Source organism: Pan troglodytes, chromosome 7, assembly GCF_028858775.2.
Source record: "Pan troglodytes isolate AG18354 chromosome 7, NHGRI_mPanTro3-v2.0_pri, whole genome shotgun sequence".
Taxonomy (NCBI): domain Eukaryota; kingdom Metazoa; phylum Chordata; class Mammalia; order Primates; family Hominidae; genus Pan; species Pan troglodytes.
Window position 1 is genome coordinate 16,289,152 of NC_072405.2, and position 21,997 is coordinate 16,311,148.

Sequence of the window (21,997 nt, forward strand, 5' to 3'; positions counted from 1 at the left end):
CATAATGTTTTCAAGAGATTAGAGAGAGATGCAGTCCATCTTATGATCCTTGCATAGTCTTGATACCAAAACTTAACTATGTAAGAAAAGAAAATTGTAGGACAATCTTACTTATGACTATATTTGCAGAAATCCTACGCAAACTATTAGCAAACTGAATTTAATAGTATATAAGAAAATAATACATCATGACCAATTTTAGTTTCCTCCAACGAACACAAGCTTAGTTTAGCACTTCAGTATTAGCCCATGTAATTAACCACCTTAGCAGGTATTTTAAAAACATGTATGATTATTGAAATAGATGCTTAAAAAGTATTGAATACAATTCAGTATTCATAAATGATTTAAAAACACATATAAAAGATGACTTTCTTATTCTGATAAGGAGTACATGCAAAAGCCTATAGCAAGCATTGTATTTAATAATGACGTGTTGAGAAGCTACAGAGAATGCCATTGCAATTTCTAATCAGCATTGGAGTGGGGGTCCTAGCTCATGCAATAAGTCAAGGAAAGAATACGTGTATGCTGATTGAAAAATCCACTAGATACCTATTTATCTTTCCCCAGCCGGACACCATTCCTCTTCTCCCTTGAAGTGGTCATGTGACTGAGTTCTGGCCAGTGGAATGAGGAAGAAGTGACATATGCTGCTTCCAGACCTGGCTCAGAAAAACCTCCTGCATGATCTGTGAACTTTTCTCTCTATATTCAGTCTGCCTGCTGAATGCTAATGCCAAGGGAAACCTTTGAAGCAACATATTGAAGGTGGTGAAGCTTCTGTCAGCCTAGGCCCCTGAAGAGTTCATGAAGTAGAACTGTTACCATCTCCTTTTTATTAACTGCTTTGCATGATTATGAAAGAAACTTCTATTATGTCCACCCACTGGAATTTCAGGGTTTACTTATTTACCAGGAACTGGTACCTTGAAGTGGAGTGCTACCAAAAAATCTAAAAAAAAAAAAACAAACAAAAAACAAACAAACAAACAAAAAAAACATGGCAATGGCTTAGTAGTTAGGCAGCTGGAAGATCTAATATTGGGTCTTGTTTATGGTTGGTAAACACACCAATTCTCTCCAAATTGTTTTATGAATTCAGTGCAAATCCAAATGAGATCCCAACAGTTTTGTTGTTGTTGTCAGTGTTGTTGTTGTTTTTGTGGATCTTAAAAGCTAATCTCGACATTTATAGGGAAATGCAAAAGTCCAAGAAAAGCAAAGATACTTGCATAAGAACAAGAGGATGAGAGGACTTATTCTTCCAGATATCGAGTCATTATAAAGCTACAGCTGTTAAGACATTGTGTATCTGATGTAGGGACAAATGAATAGAGAGTTCAGAAACAGACCCACTCATGTCAAAGTATGACACATGACACAGTTGGCATTTCATAGTACTGGGGAAATTAATGGCTTCTTAATCAATAGTGATAAGATAATTTTCTTATAGGAAGAAAGTTAATTGGATTTCTGCCTCACACCATACACAAAAATCAATTCCAAGTAGATTGAATACATAAATGTCAAAGGCAAATGTACGAAACTTCAAGTAGATAATTTTCATGACCTTGGGTTTCGGAAGCATTTCCTAAACAAGACACAAAAGCACTAACCGTAAAGGAAAAATATTTGACAAATTTAACTATATCAAAATCTGACAACTTTGGTTCATCAAAAAGCATCATAAAGAAAATGCCAAGAACAAAAAAAAAGAAAAATAAAAAATACAAAATTGCCAAGAACAGAGAGATTATATTTGATAAAGGATTAGTATTCAGAATATATAAAAAGTAGACTTAAATGTATGTGCAGTATTTTTTTTTTTAGAAAAGACAGACTGCTGAGAGAAAAAATGGGCAAAGGACTTGAATTATGGCAAAGAAACATAAAATGATAATTAACGTTATTAATCAGGAAAATGCAAATTAAGATCAAGTGAGATTCCATTACACACCAAGCAGACTGACAAAAAGTGAAAATCTGACATTAGCAGACTTTAATGAATTGGCAAGCATTTAGAGCTCCAGGAATTCTTGTGCAGTCATGTGGTTTTGTAAATTGGTACAACTACTCTGGAAAAACAGTTCAGCATGTAGTTAAGTTGAAGACATGCAAACACTATACACCAACAATTCTATTTCTAGGTATGTACTCAAGAGAAACTCATGCATATGTATAAGAGAATACATGTCAAGAATGTTCTTTACAGCCCCAGGCTGGTAATGTTCATTAAGGGTAGAATGTATAAATCCATTGTGGTGCATTCATACAATGGGATATTATGAAGCCATGAAAATGAAGAAAATGGAAGGACCTCATGATCATAATTGTAAGTGAAAGATTCAAACTGTAGTATAATTCCATTTATATTAATTTTAAAAATAGGCTGTATTAGTCTATTCCCATGCTGCTAATAAAGACATACCGGAGACTGGGTAATATATAAAGAAAAAGAGGTGTAATGGACCCCAAGTTCCGCATGGCTGGGGAGCCTTCACAATTATGACCAAAGGCGAAGGAGGAGCAAAGGCACATCTTATTACATGGCAGCAGGCAAGAGAGTGTGTGTAGGAGAACTGACCTTTATAAAACCATCAGATCTCATGAGACTTATTCACTGTCATGAGAACAGCATGGGAAAGACCTGCCCCCCATGATTCAGTTACCTCCCACCAGGTCTTTCCCATGACACGTGGGGATTATGGGAGCTACAGCTCAAGATGAGATTTGGGAGGGGACACAGTCAAACCATATCACAGGCCAAACTAAACTAGGTTTATTCTGAATGTGTCCGTGTGCTAAAGAAATTATTGCAAAAACCAGGTGTGGTACAACTAGAGAGAGGGAAGGCATTGTCATCAATAGAGACACATGGAAGACTCTCAAGGGTACTTGGCTGTACTCTCTTTCTTGACATTAGTGGTGGTGATGTGAGTATTCACTTTATAATCAATAATTATAAATAGAGTAATAGTAGACACTTAACTGTGCATATCTATTTTATGTACTTTTGTACATTTATGTCTTATGTACTTTTCTGTAATTAAATCTGGAAACTACAAAGGTATAATATGTCGATTGGTACTTCTGCTAATATGAACACTATCCATGATGGACTAGCTTTGTAAATGTGTGTGCACATGTGTGCTTGGTACTGATTTCAATGTAAGCATGTTGTAAATCTCATATAGTGGGGCACTTTGGCTGTAAAACTTTAAGATTTGGACTTGCAATGATGACCTAAAAATTTTACTATTTTGAACGTTTTCTAATATTTTCATTATTTGGCCAAACTTGGGATTTTAGAACATAAACAGACATGGAGTCCCAAAAGACATTCTAGGACGCATAATAAGTAAAAAGATTTTCTTTGGCCACCATAAATAGAATTTCCCTTTTACACAAACAAAATTCACACTATGATAACTTTCGACCTTTCATGAAGAAATCACCACCTTTTCAAAATAATTTATGACTATAGAAGTAATGTGTACTCCTTACTGAAAATCAGGATCTTTCATTTTTCTTTTTGCTTTTAGATATGGAATAAATATGTGGCACCTCTTTTATAAAGCAACACTATTTCATCTCCCTTGAGATGCACTGCGTGAAAAAATGCAAAGAACATTGTGCAGGTGATAGATAGTGACCGTATTGTGTGGCTGTCTTCCTTTTAGAAGAGAGCCACATAATATCTTTCATAGATCCCTATATTCCACCTTTTTTTTTACTTAAATTATATATATTTACAAATCGGGATAATAGTGGTTAAGATCACGGACTTTGGAGTTAGATGGTTCCAGATGCAGCACTGGCCTTCAGCAGGCAACCAGCCTCTCTCTGAATGTCAGTTTCACCTTGGCAGTGGGAGAGGGCAGGGATATGGGTTTACTAATATCCTCCAAGTATTTGCAGAATTGGGTGAATAACGTAGTAAAGCACAGTGCCTGGACATAGTGAGAACTATAGGATTGTTAGCTACTTTGATGATCTCTCTCTCTCTCTCTCTCTCTCTCTCCCTCTCCCTCTCCTTCCTCCTCTTCTTCTGCCCCTCCCTCTCTCCCTTCCTCCCTTTTGATGAAAGGAGGGCTGTCCATTCATTTATTCAGTGTTTTAAATTAAAAATGAGCTGTCAGTTAAAATGGACAGGATTAAGTTCTCAGATAAAGTGAGATGGTTATATTCATAGGGCTTGTCTCAAACACCTAAGGTAAAGGCAAGGTGCACCAGGAAGTGTCACCTGGATAATAAGAAGTGCCATCTTTCACTGTGAAGGATAGAGGCTCATCCACCTAGGGGAGGACTTCGGGACACCATGGCATGTTTTTTCACAGAGACCCTACTTTCCAGCAGAAGGTAGGAGACCACCCCGAAGCAGCACCTGGGTGAGCTCTCCCAGCAATGCCAGCGTCCCTGGTGGTCTTCCTGTGCCACTGCAGCATGCAGGTAGCCTTTGGTGCAGCAGACTGTAAGGCAGGATCCGTTTTCTCTTAGCAGCAGTCTATAGAAGAGAAGAATGTGGAGGTCATGCTAGTAGGAGTCACTCTATTTTCAACCAACATGGACAGTCCTGCTAATGAGATTGCTCCCGCAAAGCTCCCTAAGATAGAGATAGCGGTTTCAGACCCTGAGGCGTTGTTCCTGACTTGTCCTGATGTTCACTATCAGCCGGTAACTCCTGGGACCTCGTAAAGTGATCACCTAGCAAAAACTCTTAGCATAAACTTCCCTTTAAAGTTCTCATGTTCAGACACATTTATCACGTCTGCAATCAGGATGGATAAAACAGAGTTGGTACCCAAAGATGAGCTGAGGCTTAGGAGGCCCTCTGAGCACAGGAGAAGTCACCATCTTATGCTTCATTATAGATGAAGCGTTTCTGTTTTCCTCTGCTTCCTCTGGCTCTGCCGAGAGGGAGAGAAACCTCAGAGCAGTCTTAGGGTTGTTTGTCCCTTAAAAATCTTCTTTGGAGAAAGTGGATGGAGAAATCTCAAGCAGTTGGTAGATGTCAGGAGGTCAGTTCTCATCAAGAATGCCCCAAAGCCCAGTCCTCATTAATCAGTTTATAGAGTACTATGGAAGAATTTTAAGCACAAGGTGTTGTTTCTGAGCCAGTAATTCTCTTTCCACTCAACACTGAAAGTCCACTGCTTGCTTTCCTGGTACATCAAGACAGCCAAATAGTGTCAATAATTTTTCCTCATAGTTTTTCAAAAGCCAAGTGGAGGGCACAGTGAACTTTGCAACACTAGTTGCATCTGTGGGAAAGGGGGCTCTGGGTCATTGCTTGGTGATTATGCTCACTCAGGGTTCCAGAAAATTCTGTAGCTCATAGGAGTCTGATCTTTCCACGCATCTCTGGTCCCCACCATGACTTGTCAAGATACCTATGTGGTTACACGCCCAACCCACCAGCTTCAGGACCCACCAGGCTCCTTGTCAGACCTTGTCCTGCCTCTTCACAGTCCTCAGAACGTTCCAAGCTTCTTCTTATTTCTGGGCCTTGGGCTGGGATGCCCCCTCCCCAGCAGGTACCCTACATCCAGAAGCACTTTGTTCCATTGTCCTCGATTATTTTGCTGTAACTTCTCATGCATCCATTTTGGAAGGAGAAAGGGCTTTGGTGTCGGGGCCATCAAAGTTTAAATCGCAGGATGGCCATTTACCTGCTATGTGACCTCAGGTGGGTCACTGAATGTCTCTGATCCATAATTTCCTTTTTGTCAAAGAGGGTTAAGAATATCTTCTCCACAGGGCTCATGTGAGGATGAAACAAGAAATGATGGCAAAGACCTCGCACAGGGAAGTACAGTGTCAGGCTCGTGACTACTCTTACCCCTCCCTCCCTCGTCCTGGTTATTCCTTGAGACAAGGGATTATGACCTAATTCTTCTGTAGCCTCCAGAGTGTGGAGGCTACAGTTGACACACATGAATTCTTTCTGCTGGAGAGAACATATTTATTTGCAGAAAGAGGAAAGACATATAGGAGTTATTCTATCATCAATAACATTTTTCTGTCCTATCTCAAAATATAATTTTGGTTAATTTTGCCCCCTGGAGAACAGCATTATAAAGCCTGTTTAGATCAATTTATGACAGTCAAATATTTCGTTTGTTTTGTGATTCAATGGGTAGACAAGCAGGGCCACTTCTTGTATTCCCAGCCGCTCCTGGATGTTGGTTCTTTCTTCTAGGTTTTCAGTCTGTTGAGTTTCCAGTCATCTTTCCCAGTGAAGCATCTTTCTCATCTGGGCTTCACGCTTGAGGGTAACATGCTCATCCTCTTGAGAAGCGGGCATCAGGGCTTTGACACAGATGCTTCCTGGGTTACAGCTGCTTTTGCAAGCAGTACCAGTTCCTTCCAAGTCCCTGAAGGCACCGCACTGCTCCGCAATCCTTACCTTTGTTCTACCTTCACCCTTGGCGCCCACCTGCTGCCCAGACAAGTCACTTCCTTGATCCAGCCTTTGAGACATAGGCCCCTTCCCCACTGATCACATGAACTTACCCACTCCCTTTCTGAAACCTTGCATTTTTTTAACCTGCACAGATTTTCTCTTAACACCTCTAATTCTTGCTTATGCCTGCTGGTCTCTGTTTCCCCTGACTATATTAGGAATGTGACTAGCTGAAACATGCTACTGGGTCCAGTTCCTGAATCCCAGTGCCTGGTTCATTTTTACCACAACATGGTGGCCTACAGGGGATCTATGGCAACCCTGTGGCTGTTTCACTCTGGGGCACTGTCACACTCAGAAACTGACCATCATCCACCCTTCAGCTGCTCAGACTGGCAGAAAATGCTCTTTGCTGACTTTAAGTTGCAGGCTAGATGGGTAGATGACTTTAGTCATAGGTGCAGGACTCCTGCTATGTGCCAAGCACCGTGCCAGGAATTTACACAGACATTGTCTCATTTCCTCACCCACCAAGGGAGGGATGATGAAACCTTCCGTACAGGTATCTCCTTAGGACCCAAGGAAATAATATGTATCATAGTGCATTACATGTGACAATTGGAGTAGATCGTTGTTTAAGTATTTCATGTAAAATTATGTATTCATAGAACATCTAGTATGATCCAAGACCTGTGATAAATCTACCTGAGTTCAAAGATATTTGTTGTAATTAAAACAGGCAAATCAAAACAGATACATTTCATGCTTGTTTAAAGAAAATGCTGTAAACAGAAAATTAAAACAAGCACTTAGCAACACATCAGGCACAGGGACCATATGGAAAGTGTCAAAATGTCTCAGCATTGTGCCCAGTTTGAGACTGGCACTGTCGCCTAGTGACCGGGTAACCCTCCCTGTTTTCTGCTTTCCTAGGTATGCGCCAGGGGAACGACCATGGCACTCAGTACCGCTCGGCCATCTACCCGACCTCTGCCAAGCAAATGGAGGCAGCCCTGAGCTCCAAAGAGAACTACCAAAAGGTAGGGATTGCTGGGCTCCTAGCCCCTGGCTTAGGCCACCATGACTAGGGCCAGGTTCTGATTTTAGAGGGCAGTCTGCTGCTTTTCATCTGGAATTGTGTTTTATTTGCACATCTCTTAGAAATTTGTGTCAGCCTCTAGGAGTGGAGCCATTGTGTCCAATACGTGTGCTAAATGGGGTTTTAAGAGTAGGCCTGGGCCAGGGCCAGTGGCGCCTGCCTGTAATCCCAGTACTTTGGGGGGCCGAAGCAGAAGGATGCTTGAGGCCAGGAGTTCGAGACCAGCCTGGGCAACATGAAGAAACCCCATCTCTACAAAAAATACAAAAATAAGCCAGGCATGGTGGCCTGCACCTACGGTCCCAGCTACCTGGGAGGCTGAGGTGGGAGGATCGTTTGAACCTGGGAGGTCAAGGCTGCAGTGACCTGTGATTGCACCACTGCACTTCAGCCTGGGTGACAGAGCAAGACCCTGTCTCAATGTAAAAAAATGAAGAGTAGGCCCTTATGTGTTTGCCTTTGAATCACTCATCTAGATGAAGACACAGCCTGTTAAAATCAGTCTTTTTCCTTCTCTCTTTATTTCTGTCTCTGTCTGAAACTCTCTCTTTTTTTCTTCCTTCTGTATTAGTTTTACAGGGCTATTGTAACAAACAGTCACAGCCTGGTTAGTTTAAACAGCAGATATTTATTTTCTCACAATTCTGGAGGCTGGAAGTCCAAGATCAAGGTGTCGGCAGGGCTGGTTCCTTCTGAGTGCTGTGAGGGAAGGGAAGGATCTGTTCCAGGCCTCTCTCCTTGGCTTCTAGATGGCTGACTTCTCCATGTTTGTATTCACATCAGCCTAGTTTTATGTGCGTGTGTTTCTTTGTCCAAGCTTCTTGTTTTTAAACAGTCTCTAGTCATATTGGCTTAGTGCTAACCCTCATGACCTCGTTTAACTTAATTACCTCTGTAAAGACCCATTCTCCAAGGAAGGTCACATTCTGAGGTTTTAGGACTCCAACATATCTTTTGGAGGGAGACACGATTCAACCCATAACACTTTTTCATAACAGTAAATTGAATTATGATAAAAGTAGTTCTCAGAAATATATACATGATATCACAAAACAATGATTTTCAGAGTTGTGTACCCTTTTTTAAAATCCTCCAATAGAGATTTAGTTGTTTTAAAAACAAGTTGACTTGCTTTAGTTTTTAGAACTTTGTGATAGTACTTATATTTTATTTATCATTATATTTTCTGATGTGGATTTGCATTTGACAGTAGAGCTAGAAGCTACTATAAAGGTAATCTATGTTAGAATTATGTAAAAAGTCAGGTATGCAACAGCCCCCAGGAATGAGTGAGTTATCCCCTTCTCCTCCATGGGGACAGAGAGATTGCAGAGACGAGGAGGCTGTAACTAGAGTGTCCACTGATGAGCAAGTAGAAGGACGGGTGACTCACGGTCAGTTCGACTATGATGAGCGGAGAGGCCTGAGGGAGGCGCTGACAGAGCCCATTCCTTCCTTGGCCCCTCCCACCTCCCTCCCAGGGTGTGATGTCTGCTTGGCTGGTCATGGTAGGCAGCCTGTGGGATGGCCCCCAGTGCTCTCTGCCCATATGTAATTCATCTCCTTGAATATGGGCTGCATTTAGCAACTCACTTCTAATGAATGACAGCAGTGATGGGAGCACTCTGAGACTAGGTCATTAAAAGATTGTGGCTCCTATTGTGAAAACTCTCTCTTACTGTGTGAGAGATGGTAGGGGAAGCCAGTTGCCACGTCATGAAGCAGCCCTGTGCAGAGGCTTACATGACAAGGACAAAAGCCTGCCAAGAACCATGTGAGTGAGCTTCGAATCCCCTCAACCCCAGTCAAGCCTTCAGATGAGACTGCAGCCCTGCCTGACAGTTTGATTACAGCCTCATGAAGGACTTCAAGCCAGAGGCACACAGCCAAGCTGTGCCACAGAAGCTGTGAGATAATAAATGTATATACTTTGAAGCTGCTAAGTTTTAGAGTAATTTAAGTATACTTGTATTTCCATTCTAAAAACCTTTTACCTATATATTCTTTCTCTTATCCCTTTTTCGTAATGGCTTTTGTAACAGTGGTGGGCTAACCTGGGCATTTATGGTGGTGGTTACACATGCAGTCTCTAGCATGAAATTTTCTCAATTCACATGTCATCTGTGCAATTTATTATCAAGTACCTGCCACTTAGAAAGCCATATGTTCTATTTGACTCAAGCAGACCTATGAGGATGAGGGAGACCCCATTATCCCCATTTTCCAGATGCTCAAAGACAGAGAGCAATGACCTTAGAATAAATGAAATTAAAGAGAAGTAAGACTGGATGCAGGGAGATGAGTTGGGCAGCTTTTATAGGATTCCGGGCCAGAAATAATGGAAGCTTTGTCTAGGATGGTGGAAGTATGGGTGGGAGGGAGGGATATTTAGGAAGTAGAAAGACCAGACCTTGGAACTTCACTGGAAGTGGAGAGTCATTAAGAGGGAGAGGTCCAGCTCCAGGTCATGGCTGGTGATTTTTTGTACAAGTGTACAGAGAAGCAGAGGCAGATTTGTGGGGAAGGTAAGTTAAGTTGTGAAAGTGCAGAGTCTAAGGTGCCCATGACGTGGGCATCCAAGGGGCTGTTTGGAGGAGCCTTGGGCTGTTTCTGCCTTGCAGGGAAGATTGTTAGGACTGCTAACTGGGCTAATGCTTGTGAAACACAGGGCCTAGCACATGGTAAATACCTCATAAACAGGAACCCTTATTATTATTGGGAGTTATCAACTTATATTTGCTAAATGAAACCCCAGTTGCTGATAAGATCACTTGGGAAAAGTAATGAGATAAAAGCAGAAGAGGCAGGGCGCAGTGACTCACGCCTGTAATCCCAGCACTTTGGGAGGCTGAAGTGGGCGGATCATGAGGTCAGGAGTTCGAGACCAGCCTGACTAACATGGTGAAACTCGGTCTCTACTAAAAATACAAAAATTAGCCAGGCGTGGTTACATGCACCTGTAATCCGAGCTACTGAGGAGGCTGAGGCAGGAGAAATGCTTGAACCCAGGAAGCAGAGGTTGCATTGAGCTGAGATTGCATTACTAAACTCCAGCCTGGGCAACAGAGTGAGACTCCATCTCAAAAAAAAAAAAAAAAATGCAGAAGAGAGGGCTTAGTACCCGAGGAACTAATTCCTCCACTTGAGCGGTGGGAGGGGAAATGTCCAACCAGGCAGGACACTACACTGGGCGCCACAGGAACCAACCCCAACCAAGAACTTAAAAAGTGGTTCAATTGTTTCATCCCACTGTATTTAATTATAAAGGCAGTATTTATAACTACTACTAAAAGTCACATATGATAATGCCATCTATAAACTGCCTAATGTAATGATTCGTAGTTCTCTAGGGTACCAAGAGTAATACCAAGCGACTCTGGAAGCATATTAACTGCCCTCTAGAATACTGAAATATGATGATATCCTGGTATTTGCAATGAAGATTTTCAGTTCAAGGCCAGTGCCTTCCATGTGATGGTGAAGAGGCTTATCACCGAATTTTCCAGTTTCTATCCCAATGTAGTTTCTACCCTCAGTTTTGAGGGGAACCCACGTTGATTTTAGATAAATGATATCCATAGGAGGTAAAATTTAGGTATTATATAATTAATTAATGAGCTGCTATAATTATCCTTTCATTATTTTTGTAGTTTTTGGAAAGGTTAATCTTGTAGGCAGTTGTGCTGACCAGATGTTTTCTGGGTGTTCTGAACCCAAGCACATGGGAATTAAATACGTGTGTGTGTGTGTGTGTGTGTGTGTGTGTGTGTGTGTGTCTGTGTCTGTCTGTCTGCATGTCTGCATGTCTATGTGTCTGTTTGGCTTTTAAAAGTAGGGTCTATTTTTTAAATAAAGATTGGGACTCCTGTGCCTTTAGTATCCGGATAGCCATTGCTGCTCACATTACTGCATATAAACTGCTTAATCACCAACTCAGGGGACAAGTGCTGTCATATCTCTTTTATGGTTTTGCATAAATAAAACTGACCCTAGATTCCACTGGGAGATGAGTTGAAAGTTCAATGTTTTTGTACCAGCTAATTGACTGAAACCCAGAGTTTCAGACTAGACCAGTGCTTCCTTTCAACACCACTCTCCTTTCCGCCATGATGCTGTGGTCTCTTTTGCACTGTCCAGTGGAGGGCCTCTGGCCACATGTGGCTGTTGAGCACTTGAAATAGTGGCTCACTGGCTCCGTTCCTCAGTGGCTAGTGTGACTGAGGAACTGAATCTTTTAATTAATTTAAATTTATATTTAAGTGGCCACATGTGGCTGGTGGCTACCATTTAGAGAGCATAGCAGTTCATTAAGGGGTGAGCTTGTGCGTGTGTGCGCATGCCCATGTGCATTGTAGAGGGGTGGAGCATGTCAGTCTGGATCCCTGGCCCTCTGCTCTCACTATGGCTTATCCCAAGAGCGGGACGGCCATGGAACATGGGACGGCGATGGAACGTGGGTTCCTGCCCATCACAGTGCTGCACCGGGAGCTGCTCTCACCTTTTCCTGCCTGGAGACCACAGCATGAGGGTCAAGTTTTTTCCTTTTCAGGAACCAAAGTGTCTCTTTGTGTACCCCATCCTGGTGAGCAATAGAGCTAACTGGACACCCATGCCTAGGTGACCACTGTGATTTTTAGCTTAGCTTAGCTTAGCCTGGGTCCCACAGAAAGCAGAGCCCAAGCCAGAGGCTTGTGTGTGAGGATTCACTGAGATGTGTGGTTCCAGGGAGCAGGAATAAGGGGCAGAGAGACTGGGGAGGAAAAGAAGGAAGACCCCATATAAGTTAGCCCCTGCCACTGGTAACTGGTTGTTTGAAATTTATGAAATGACTAGGCATTCGGGGGAAGATGAGGAAGCATGTTTCCATTGAATGCCATCAGTCATAGGTTGATTCTGCACTTCTGAGCTGCACATGTGTGAGCTCAGGGTACTGTGTGCCAGGGCAGGAGGCAAGAGACAAGAGGCACATGGCGTTGAGTGTAAGATTGGGCAATGCAGGTGCATAAAAGCTGCACAAAGCGAATGGGGGCCCTTGCAGAACTGGGTACTGTGGCTGGCCTAGCAAGAGGCAGATGGGGCCACAGGGATCTAAAGTGATGCATTAGTGTCCTCTGGGTCCACTGTCTCCAAAGGGTCCTTCTCACTCCAATCCAGGGAAGGCAGCTGACTGCAATGGCTCAGGAATGATTTGCCACGATGGAGTGACTTTCTGGCACCTCTGATAGAGGTGAGAAAGAAAAACACAGTTCAATTTTAGCAGAGTGCATCCTGCTGCAGTCATATGGTGATATAATATGTACTTTTATATAGGTTATATACCATAATTATGTATAATATGTGTATCTATATAATATATAGCTATATAATAATAATAGTAATACTATTAGAACAGCAACAACAGTACCAACAGAGTACTTACTAAATGCTCATCAACCAGTTTTAAGTCATGTATAGATCTTAGATGTTTATCTGTATACATATATTTGTTTAGCTGTAGATGTGTATCTCTCTATGTCTTTATATAAAGTTAAATGCATTCATGTATTTATGAGGCCCTTTTAAGTTTTGAAACTTGAATGAATTTCTGACTGTTCATTCAGTTGATATAACTGATAATACAAACATTACAAAATCAGCAATTTGCAATGCCTGTGAGAGGTGATGTTATTAGCTTTGATACCATAAAGAGGTTGATCAGTGCTTTAGCCTTTACCTTAAAAAGTTATGTGGTTTCTAATACATTCACAAAATGGGGAAAATTGCCGATCTAACCAACTGCTTTATCCACTGAGGGAAGGAGAGCAGGGAGCTGAAGAGGTGACCCCCGAACTGGGCTTTCCTGTGTTTTATATCTAGGGTAGCCTTGAACAAGCTCCTGAAACCACAGAGGTGTTTAAGGTAGGGAGGGTCATTTCTTAACACTCCTGGATTATGGTCTAGAACTCTGTACTCTAGTCAGAAACATTTAGTGTGATTTCTAAAAGTGGGGAAATTCTGCCCATGACTCATTCTGTTCATTTTATATACACTGCTTTCCTCTTCAGAAGGCTTGGTGTTTCTGGCCCCATCACTACATTCGGGACATTTGTCTTCTTTGAGCGCTGATGGGACCCCTATACACTAACTGTAATGTTGACTTAGGTTACTAATTTAATAGTCTTCTTCACTAGCCTGCCCCCAGTGACCCCCTAGTACCCAGCTTCTTCAGCAGCTTCTTTATATGTGAAGTTTGGAGTGACAGTATTGCTTACCACAGAGCAGCCATTTGAACATAAAATTAGCTGATTTTATCACAGGGAGCAATTGTTGAGCTAATTAGATGTGCAGTACTGCTGAGGAGCCAGAAACCAAAAGTGATTTTCCATTGAAACTGTGGTTTTCTGCAAAGTTGGCTGAGTTGTGGATACCAGCCTCACCAACAACTGTCAGAGTTTTGGCTGAAGAAGTTTGCTAATTTCTAATCAGATTAAAAGAGGCAGGAAAGACTTAAGGAGGAGGATGGAGTCTTAAGGAGTGAAACTTGAACTTCACGCTGGGTTTGCTGACCTTGAACATGCTGGATTCTGCTTACAGAATTTGACAGCTGCTTCATATCTTTGGTGAGCAACCCTAACCCTAACCCTAACGCTAATACAACTTTGCATAAAATGGAGGGGGATGTTTTTGCCTTCAAGGAGAAGACTTGATAATGTTTTCTTAGCCTCATTAAAAAAATTTTTTTCCTCAAATCTTTGGTGGAATTATTTGCTTATAGCACTAATTGCAAGACATCATCTAATGTATTATTGTTTTTGGATTGTCAAATATGGACAATTTATCTCCCAAGTGAACCCATCATGAGAAACATTTCCCAGTCTCCTAAACTGAATGTGGCCTCCGGTAGAGTGAGGGTGGTTCACGTGTAATTCTTCCATCCTGAGAATGTGACTCCAGCTCATTTAGGAATTAAATCTTTTCCCACTGAGAAATTATGTTTTTTGAAATGTGAAAGACAGCAAATCTAAAGAGCATTCTCCTGGCCATATGACCTGGCTCCTTCTGCCAGCTCTTCAAGTCTTGTGAACAGTAAGCACAATGCTTTCTCTGGGTATTTCTCTCGCGAAAAAGAGAGAAGAAAAGCAGCGTTTTCTTTTGTATATATTTTACAATATATTAAGTTCTAATAAGAATAAAATGTTTCTGGAGTCATTGTTAAATTACCCACTGTGTTTCAAATATAAAACAGTGTTTTAAAGGCTGTATCTATCCGTCTCTCAGTGTTTGTCCACCCATCCATCCATCCACCCACCTGTCCCTATCATCAGTATATAGCTACAATCTTTAAATATTTGCCATAATTTTATCTTAAACTTCAACTATCTAGCAATTTATTATCTATCATCTCTGTGTTTGTTTATAATTAATACAGGGTCATTTTAAAGAAAAGTTCCCAAAGTGAAAGGTAAAAAAACAGTATGCATGTACAAATGGGTTCCAGCTAGCATTTTCAAAAATAAAGGTTCAGTTTTGATTATTTAATTTTCTTCCTGCTTAGATTGCAGCCAGATACTTAGTGACTCCCTATGCTCTTCAGTTAAGCCCTGACAAATTGTGGTTTGACTGGTGTGTGTGTTTTGTTGCGGGGAGGCGGGGAGGAAGAAGACAGTGTCACTACCAAATAACCTACTTGGCCGGGCGCGGTGGCTCACGCCTGTAATCCCAGCACTTTGGGAGGCCAAGGCAGGTGGATCATAAGGTCAGGAGATCGAGACCATCTTGGCTAACAAGGTGAAACCCGGTCTCTACTAAAAATACAAAAAGTTAGTCAGGCGTGGTGGTGGGCGCCTGTAGTCCCAGCTACTCGTGAGGCTGAGGCAGGAGAATGGCGTGAACCCGAGAGGCGGAGCTTGCAGTGAGCTGAGATTGCGCCACTGCACTCCAGCCTGGGCTCCGTCTCAACAACTAGAACAACAACAACAACAAAAAAAAAAAAACCTACTCACTTGCGCTACCAATGCAGTCATTGCTGCTCTTCTTTAGCATAGTTTGAATGCCATCTCTATGGTAATTTTTTTTTTTTTTTGTAGTATCAGTGACACTGTAAGTGTAAATGACACTCAAATTTAGGGTCTAGAACTACCCTCTGGACTCCAGATCCCCATAACAAACTGTCTACTTGTTATCGCCACTCGTTTGTCAATGTAATGCTTTCTAAAATGAAAGTTTGATTATTGCCACCCCCTGTAAACAAGTCCCATGGCTTCCTCCTCCCTCCTCCCTCCCCACTCATTGACACCCTTCCCCATCGGGTCATCATTTAACTTACCTAACTAAGCAAGATCCTCAGAAGTCATCCCTGCCTCATTCCTTTCCCTCGCCTTTTCCCTCCAATGAATCAGATTAATAGATTCTACCTCCAAAAGACATCCCCACTGTGCTTGCTTCTTTCATTTTCTCTCACGTTCACTCTCATGATTTAAGCCACCATTATCTGTTCCTGGACAACTGAACTTCTTACCTCTCCATGATTATGACCACCCGCACAGGCAGCAGAGTGACATTCCTCAGTGTACCTCGGGTCATTTCCCTTCCCTGTGTCAGCATCTTCCATGGCATCTCTACTGTATGTGGAATGAAATCTGAACTCCTTCGCATGGTCTACCAGGTCCTTCAAAGTCATGTCACCATCTTCCCATGAGACATCTGTAACTTCTAATCAGAGAGCCTAATTATCACAGTATATCTAAGATGTAGCCTATAATTCTTAAAGTTCAGAACCTTTGAATAAGGCTCAAGAACTTTCCAGAGAACTGGTGACTCACTATGAGAACCACAGGGACTTAGGAAATCTTACTGTTGTGCAGCGAACCTCATAAAGGATGGTTTTATATTTCTTTGTATTTCAAAGTTGATCCCTTCATGGACTCACTGTTACCACAGAGAGACCAAATTCAGAGGCTGTGGACATGCTGCCTGGTTGAGGCTATGCTGTATATTAAAAGGAAGGATTAACCATCGTGTTCTTGACCCTAAAGCCTATCCTGCAAACTCTCTTGACACCAAAGTTGCTATTATGATCGTACAACATTATTTGGTAGGATTAAGTCAGTGGGTGGTAGATGAAACTGCCTTCCTCTCACTACTTTGCCAAATCTCTGACTTTTTTGTCCCTGTGTTAATATCCTATAGCTACTATAACAAATTACCACAAACTGGATGGCTTAAAAGCAACAGGGATTTATTCTCTCATGGTTCCAGAGGGCAGAAGCCCAAAGTCAATTTCCCTGGACCCAAATCAGGGTACTAGCTGGGCTCTGCTCCCTCAGGGGCTCCAGGGAAGAATCCCTCCCCGGATCTTCCAGCGTCTGGTGGGTGCCACCATCCATGGCCTGTGGCTGCATCACTCAAGTCTCTGCCTCTGTGACCACCTGCCTCATCCTCTTCTGGGCATCTGATCTCGTCCTGCATCTCTCTAATAAGGACACTGACAGTTGCATTTAGGGCCCACCCAAACAATCCAGAATAATCCCCCATCTCAACCCCCCTTATTTAGTTACATCTGTGAAATCTGTGCCATATAAAATAACATTCACAGGTTTTAGGGGATTGGAACATGGACATTTTGGGGAGACCATTTTTCAGATGACCACAGGCCCCATAATCTGGGCTCCAACCTGCCAGTGTCATGTGTCCACCCCAAAATGGGAGACTGAAATTGGGGGCTCTTCCCCGGGCTGCTTAGGAGAGGTGGGCATTGTTCACTAGGTGGGAGCGCATCTCGCTTGCCCTGAACCCCAGAACACACTCAGGTTTTCCAGCGAGATGGGATTTGATTTCCTCTCTCTTGGGGGTCTTTATCTAGTTTTGAAGAGAGGTGAAAATTTGCAAAACTTTATCCCCTTTCATACATCTCTACCTTCAAAACAGACCCAATTTTACTGCTATACTCCTTCTGAAATAAAGTGGCATACCAAAAATAACAGTAGAAAAAAATAAATCCTAAGAGCTAGAAGGATATTTGGGAGAGAAAAAAATGTGTGTGTGTGTGTGTGTGTGTGTGTGTGCGTGTGATCAAAAAGCATTTGGATGTTTGGCAAGAGTGGTCTAGCACTCTCTTAGTCACTTACTCTCTTTGAGCCCTGACTTAATTTCTCTGATACCAATTTTTAAATGATCTAAGTGTGGATAACAAAATTTCCCAATAGGTTCATTATAAGAATTAAATGTGATATACACACACACACACAAGCTGGCATGCAGTAGTGACCCAGTATACATTGTTGAAGCTGAGCCCCTTCAGTTTTATGATCCAGAAAATAGTTTTAATTATACCAACCCAAATGAGAGAAATTAAATATACTCAATGAATATTTAGCCATGCTATAACCATGATAACTGAACCAGATAATTCCCCAGCAAGAGGTATATACAGATCCTTTGTGTTTTCTTTTCAACATCTATAGGCTGAAAATGGCTTTTTCTCCTTATTCTCCCGTCCCATGTTCCTCAGTAAATTAATTACCTTATCAAATATTAATTATGTACAGATTCATTGCCAGACTTGCATTACAGTTGCTTTAAACAAAGCTATCTGAGGCAAAGTCTTGTGAAGTTTGTGGTAATAAACTGTCCCACATACAGTCACAGAAGCTCACATGTGACAAATGCTCTTTTCTGCAGAGAATCTCCTAGGAACTCTTCTCCCGTTTTCTACATTAAGTAAGCTTATAGGAGGCTTCCATTCACCTGTATGTCCCCAGTGCCTGGTGCTGTGCTTGGTACCTAGTGATTGTCAACAAATATCTGTTGACCTGAACTGAAGTGATACAGCATATAAAGAAGCCCATTTTGTTGCCCCTTGTTATGGACCGAATATCTGTGTCCCCCCAAATTCATATGTTGAAGCCTCTACCCCCAGTGTGATGGTGTTTGGACACGGGGCCTTTGGGAGGTGATCAGGGTTAGATGAGGTCCTGAGCTGGAGCTCCCATGGTGGGACTGCTGTCCTTATACGAAGAGACACCAGGGAGCAGGCTCTTGAGCCCTCTATTGCTGTGTTTCTTGCTGCACACAGAAGTCATGTGAACACAAATAGAACTGCCTGCAAGCCCTGAGAAGAGGACTTGGAATAAACCTACCTTGCCAGAACCTTGATCTTGGACTTCTCAGCCCCCAGAACTGTAAGAAATAGAAGCCTGTTATTGAAGCCACGTAGTCTGTGTTATTTTGTTGTGGCAGCCCGAGCTGACAAGAGAGCCCTGTTTTGTGTGCTGCACTCCATGGAGCGGGGGCAGAGGCACTGGCTTGGAGGAGAACAACTGGCTGGAGCCCTGGCTCTGCCTGTAGTGACCGTGACCTTGGAGAGGTCTCTATGGCCCATTCTTCTTTTGTAAAATGGGGAAAATAAGAACCGTGGAATGTTGTACGGCTTTTCAGTGCTTTCTCCTGTATTTTGCTGGGTAAACTTCACAGTCACACACAGGCTAGGGCAGGATCTGTTCTCTGACTTGCCTATGAGGAAACTGAAGCTCAGAAGTGTTCATTCACATTCCCAACATGACCCCCATAGTAAATGTAGAGAGCTAGAGTCATTTGACACTGAATTCCATAAGCTTTTCACCCATGCTGTGTGGCGATACATGCTAATCTGTCAGGCATTTTACGAATACAGTCATCCTTCGGTATCCAACGGGGTTTGCTTCCAGGACCCCCTGAAGATACCAAAATCTGATGATGCTTAATCCCTTATATAAAATGACATTTACATATAACCTATGCACAACCTCTTGTGTACTTTAAATAATCTCTAGATTACTTATACCTAATACAATGCAAATGCTATTAATAAATTAAAATAGTTATGCTGTATTCTTAAAGTTTGTATTGTTGTATTGTTTTTATTCATTTATTTATAATAATTTTGATCTGTGGTTGAATGAATCCATGCACGCAGAATGCAAGGATACGGAGGGCCGACTGTATCAGGGTTTAATGGGTGACTGCAGACGTAAGGCTGTCTACAGTGACTTCATCCTGCCTTTCTAGAGATCCTCAAATTTCCAACCATAGTTACAATATAGGATCAGCATATCTTCCTTTCTGTCATGAATTGAGAAAATGTCATGGTTATCTCTGTTTCTTTGTTCCCAGGGAAATGGGTAAGTTGCATGCTAGAAGCATCCCTTCTCGGTCTGTTGTAATCTCTATGCTGCAATGTTTAAAACCCATCTGAGTACCGAAAGACTGTTGTTTTCACCAACACTGAAACATCATTTATTTGCATTGGAAAACCCTAAATAGACATGGGTAAATGTCAGTTGATATGTTATGGTTTGGGGATTACATAGCTCTTTGTCTTTAAAATTTTTTTTTATTTGTGCTTTTGTTTAAAGCATGAAGTTAGGATTTAAAATGCCCATGGAAAAACCCTGAATAATTCATTGACTTACCTTAGTCAAAAAGAAAAATCCCCCCTCCCCACCGTATGCCTAGCAATAGGGATAAAATTCCTCTTAGTCCCTTTCTGTAGCTTTGAGGTTAAAATTACGGGTGTTATTATGAACTCTAAATAAGAACCTGTGAAATAAATATTTTAAAAGTGCCCATTTCTGGGAGGCAGGCACCCATATTTCTGTGTATGCAGCCACGTAGACAGCTAGATCTTAGGCATAATGGTTTAGTTGCATGTGGGTGATTATTTTCATTTCCACTTATTACTGTGTGCTAGACTCCCTGTGTATGAGTACAGATTGCCCTTTCTTGCACTGTATTTAGAAATCTCTGTATTACCCTTGGGCATTTGTTCATTAATAGGGGGTGGGGAAAGGAAAAGCTTGTAATAATGGGCTTTACATATTAAACTGTGTGCATCCACATTTGGGCCAAATGGAAAATCTGGTTTGTATGACTGCCCTCTGCTGGCTGTAGGCCTTTGCTGCAGTGGCAGGATATGAGTCCCTGGGTGGAGCCCCTGTGCAGATGCCGGTATCAGTCTTTTATTCACCTGCACTGAGTTCCATCCAAGTACATCAGAAACAGCCTAAGATTATACCTATTGCCCAGGTTGATGGTGGAAGACAGCATTCTTGTGAGGATCAAGGAGACATTTTGATTTTAGTAGAAGTACAGTAGAAGTATAGACACAAAATAATCCTGGCCAACATAGGGTGATGTTTGAATGAATGAATTCAAATTTCTCCACGGGCCACACTCCTACTCATCTTTCAGTGGCAACAGGGGAATGTTTAGTGGCTCCCATATGTGATGTCCAGACCCCTTGTGGAATGCAAGATGATTTTACAGTGTATCCAGATGAATCTTTTAAATCTCAGTTATGTGTTTATAATATATATTAAGAAAACTGCAGTGAATGTTTGAAGCCCACAATTTCCTGAAGGTGATGGCTGAGGTGAAGAGCAGGAAATGGAACCTACACACACAGCTGCATTCCTTGCAGAGATGCCTCTTCCGCAAGTCTTTGGGCGGAGAAAAACCACAGGGAGGTCCCCGATGACTTGGGTAGCAGTGGCTCTGTACTTGCTTTGTGTATGACCTTGGGTTGTTGACCTGTCTAAGCCTAGGTTTTCTTATTTGCTAAACAGGATAATAGTGGCTACTTCTTAGGCAGTTATAAGGATGATATGGTGTATATGTAAAGTGTCTGTCACAGAACAGGGGCCTGGGCAATGCCAGACTCTTCTTTTTCAGCTCCCCATCCCCCAGGACACTTCTCAGAGCCCGCCCCGCTCCATGTTCGCATCATGCTTGGCTTGCACCTCGTTTCCTCCGACCCTTATGAGAGTTTCCACGTTTCTTCTCCACCTCCACCCCCATGCTGAGTGGGACCTTCCCTTGCTTTGCATCTGTGGCAACATTCCATGAGCACTTCACACAAGGCAGGCACTCTGTGAATGTCCGGTGAATTAAACCCAAGTGCAAAATACTTGTAAGCAGCATTTTCCCATTCTCCAACACATTCAAAGAATTTCACCTATCAGATTAGGACAGGGCCTATACGTTTTTCTCCCCCTACCCGCCATTCGTGTGGTCTGATAACAGCAGCAGCATTAAGTTCCCGTCCATTGGCTGCAAGCAGGGAGGAAAAAAGGCCCCAGCGCCTACTGCCTGCCTTCCTGCCTGCGTTAATATCATCTCTTACCTTACCAACTAACATATAGGTGTGTGTGTGTGTGTATGTGTCTGGGTATATATATATATATATATATATATATATATATATATATATATATATGCACACACATTTATATTCGTTAATTTCCGTGGAAAAGAAAGGGATGGCAGCAGAAACATTTTAAACACAGCATTTCAGCTAGGGTAGGGTCTACTTTAAAGACAACAAAAGGGCCTTTGGTGTTCTGGCAGGTAGGTGGATAAGCCTGGCCCTGGTTCAGCCTCTATAAAGCGGCTCCGGAGTGATAGGATCAGAGAAAGTACCAGGAGGATGGGGGGGGTGCAGGGGCCCTTTTATTTCTGTGGTGCCAAGAGTGAAGCAG

The 21,997-nt window shown here is 42.2% G+C and overlaps 1 protein-coding gene across 12 annotated transcripts in view; it reads left to right on the top strand.

Annotated features, from left to right (window-relative positions):
* The window catches only part of MSRA (methionine sulfoxide reductase A), a 461,700-nt gene that overhangs the window by 260,131 nt on the left and 179,572 nt on the right, over window positions 1-21,997 (top strand). For all 12 annotated transcript variants that reach the window (XR_010159154.1, XR_010159155.1, XM_016959072.4 and 9 more), the window contains one exon: window positions 7,340-7,446. Coding sequence is in view for 10 of the 12 variants with exons in the window: in XM_016959072.4 (XP_016814561.1) it covers window positions 7,340-7,446 (107 nt within the window). In the remaining 2 variants the exon portion in view is untranslated. The remainder of the gene's footprint in view (window positions 1-7,339; window positions 7,447-21,997) is intronic.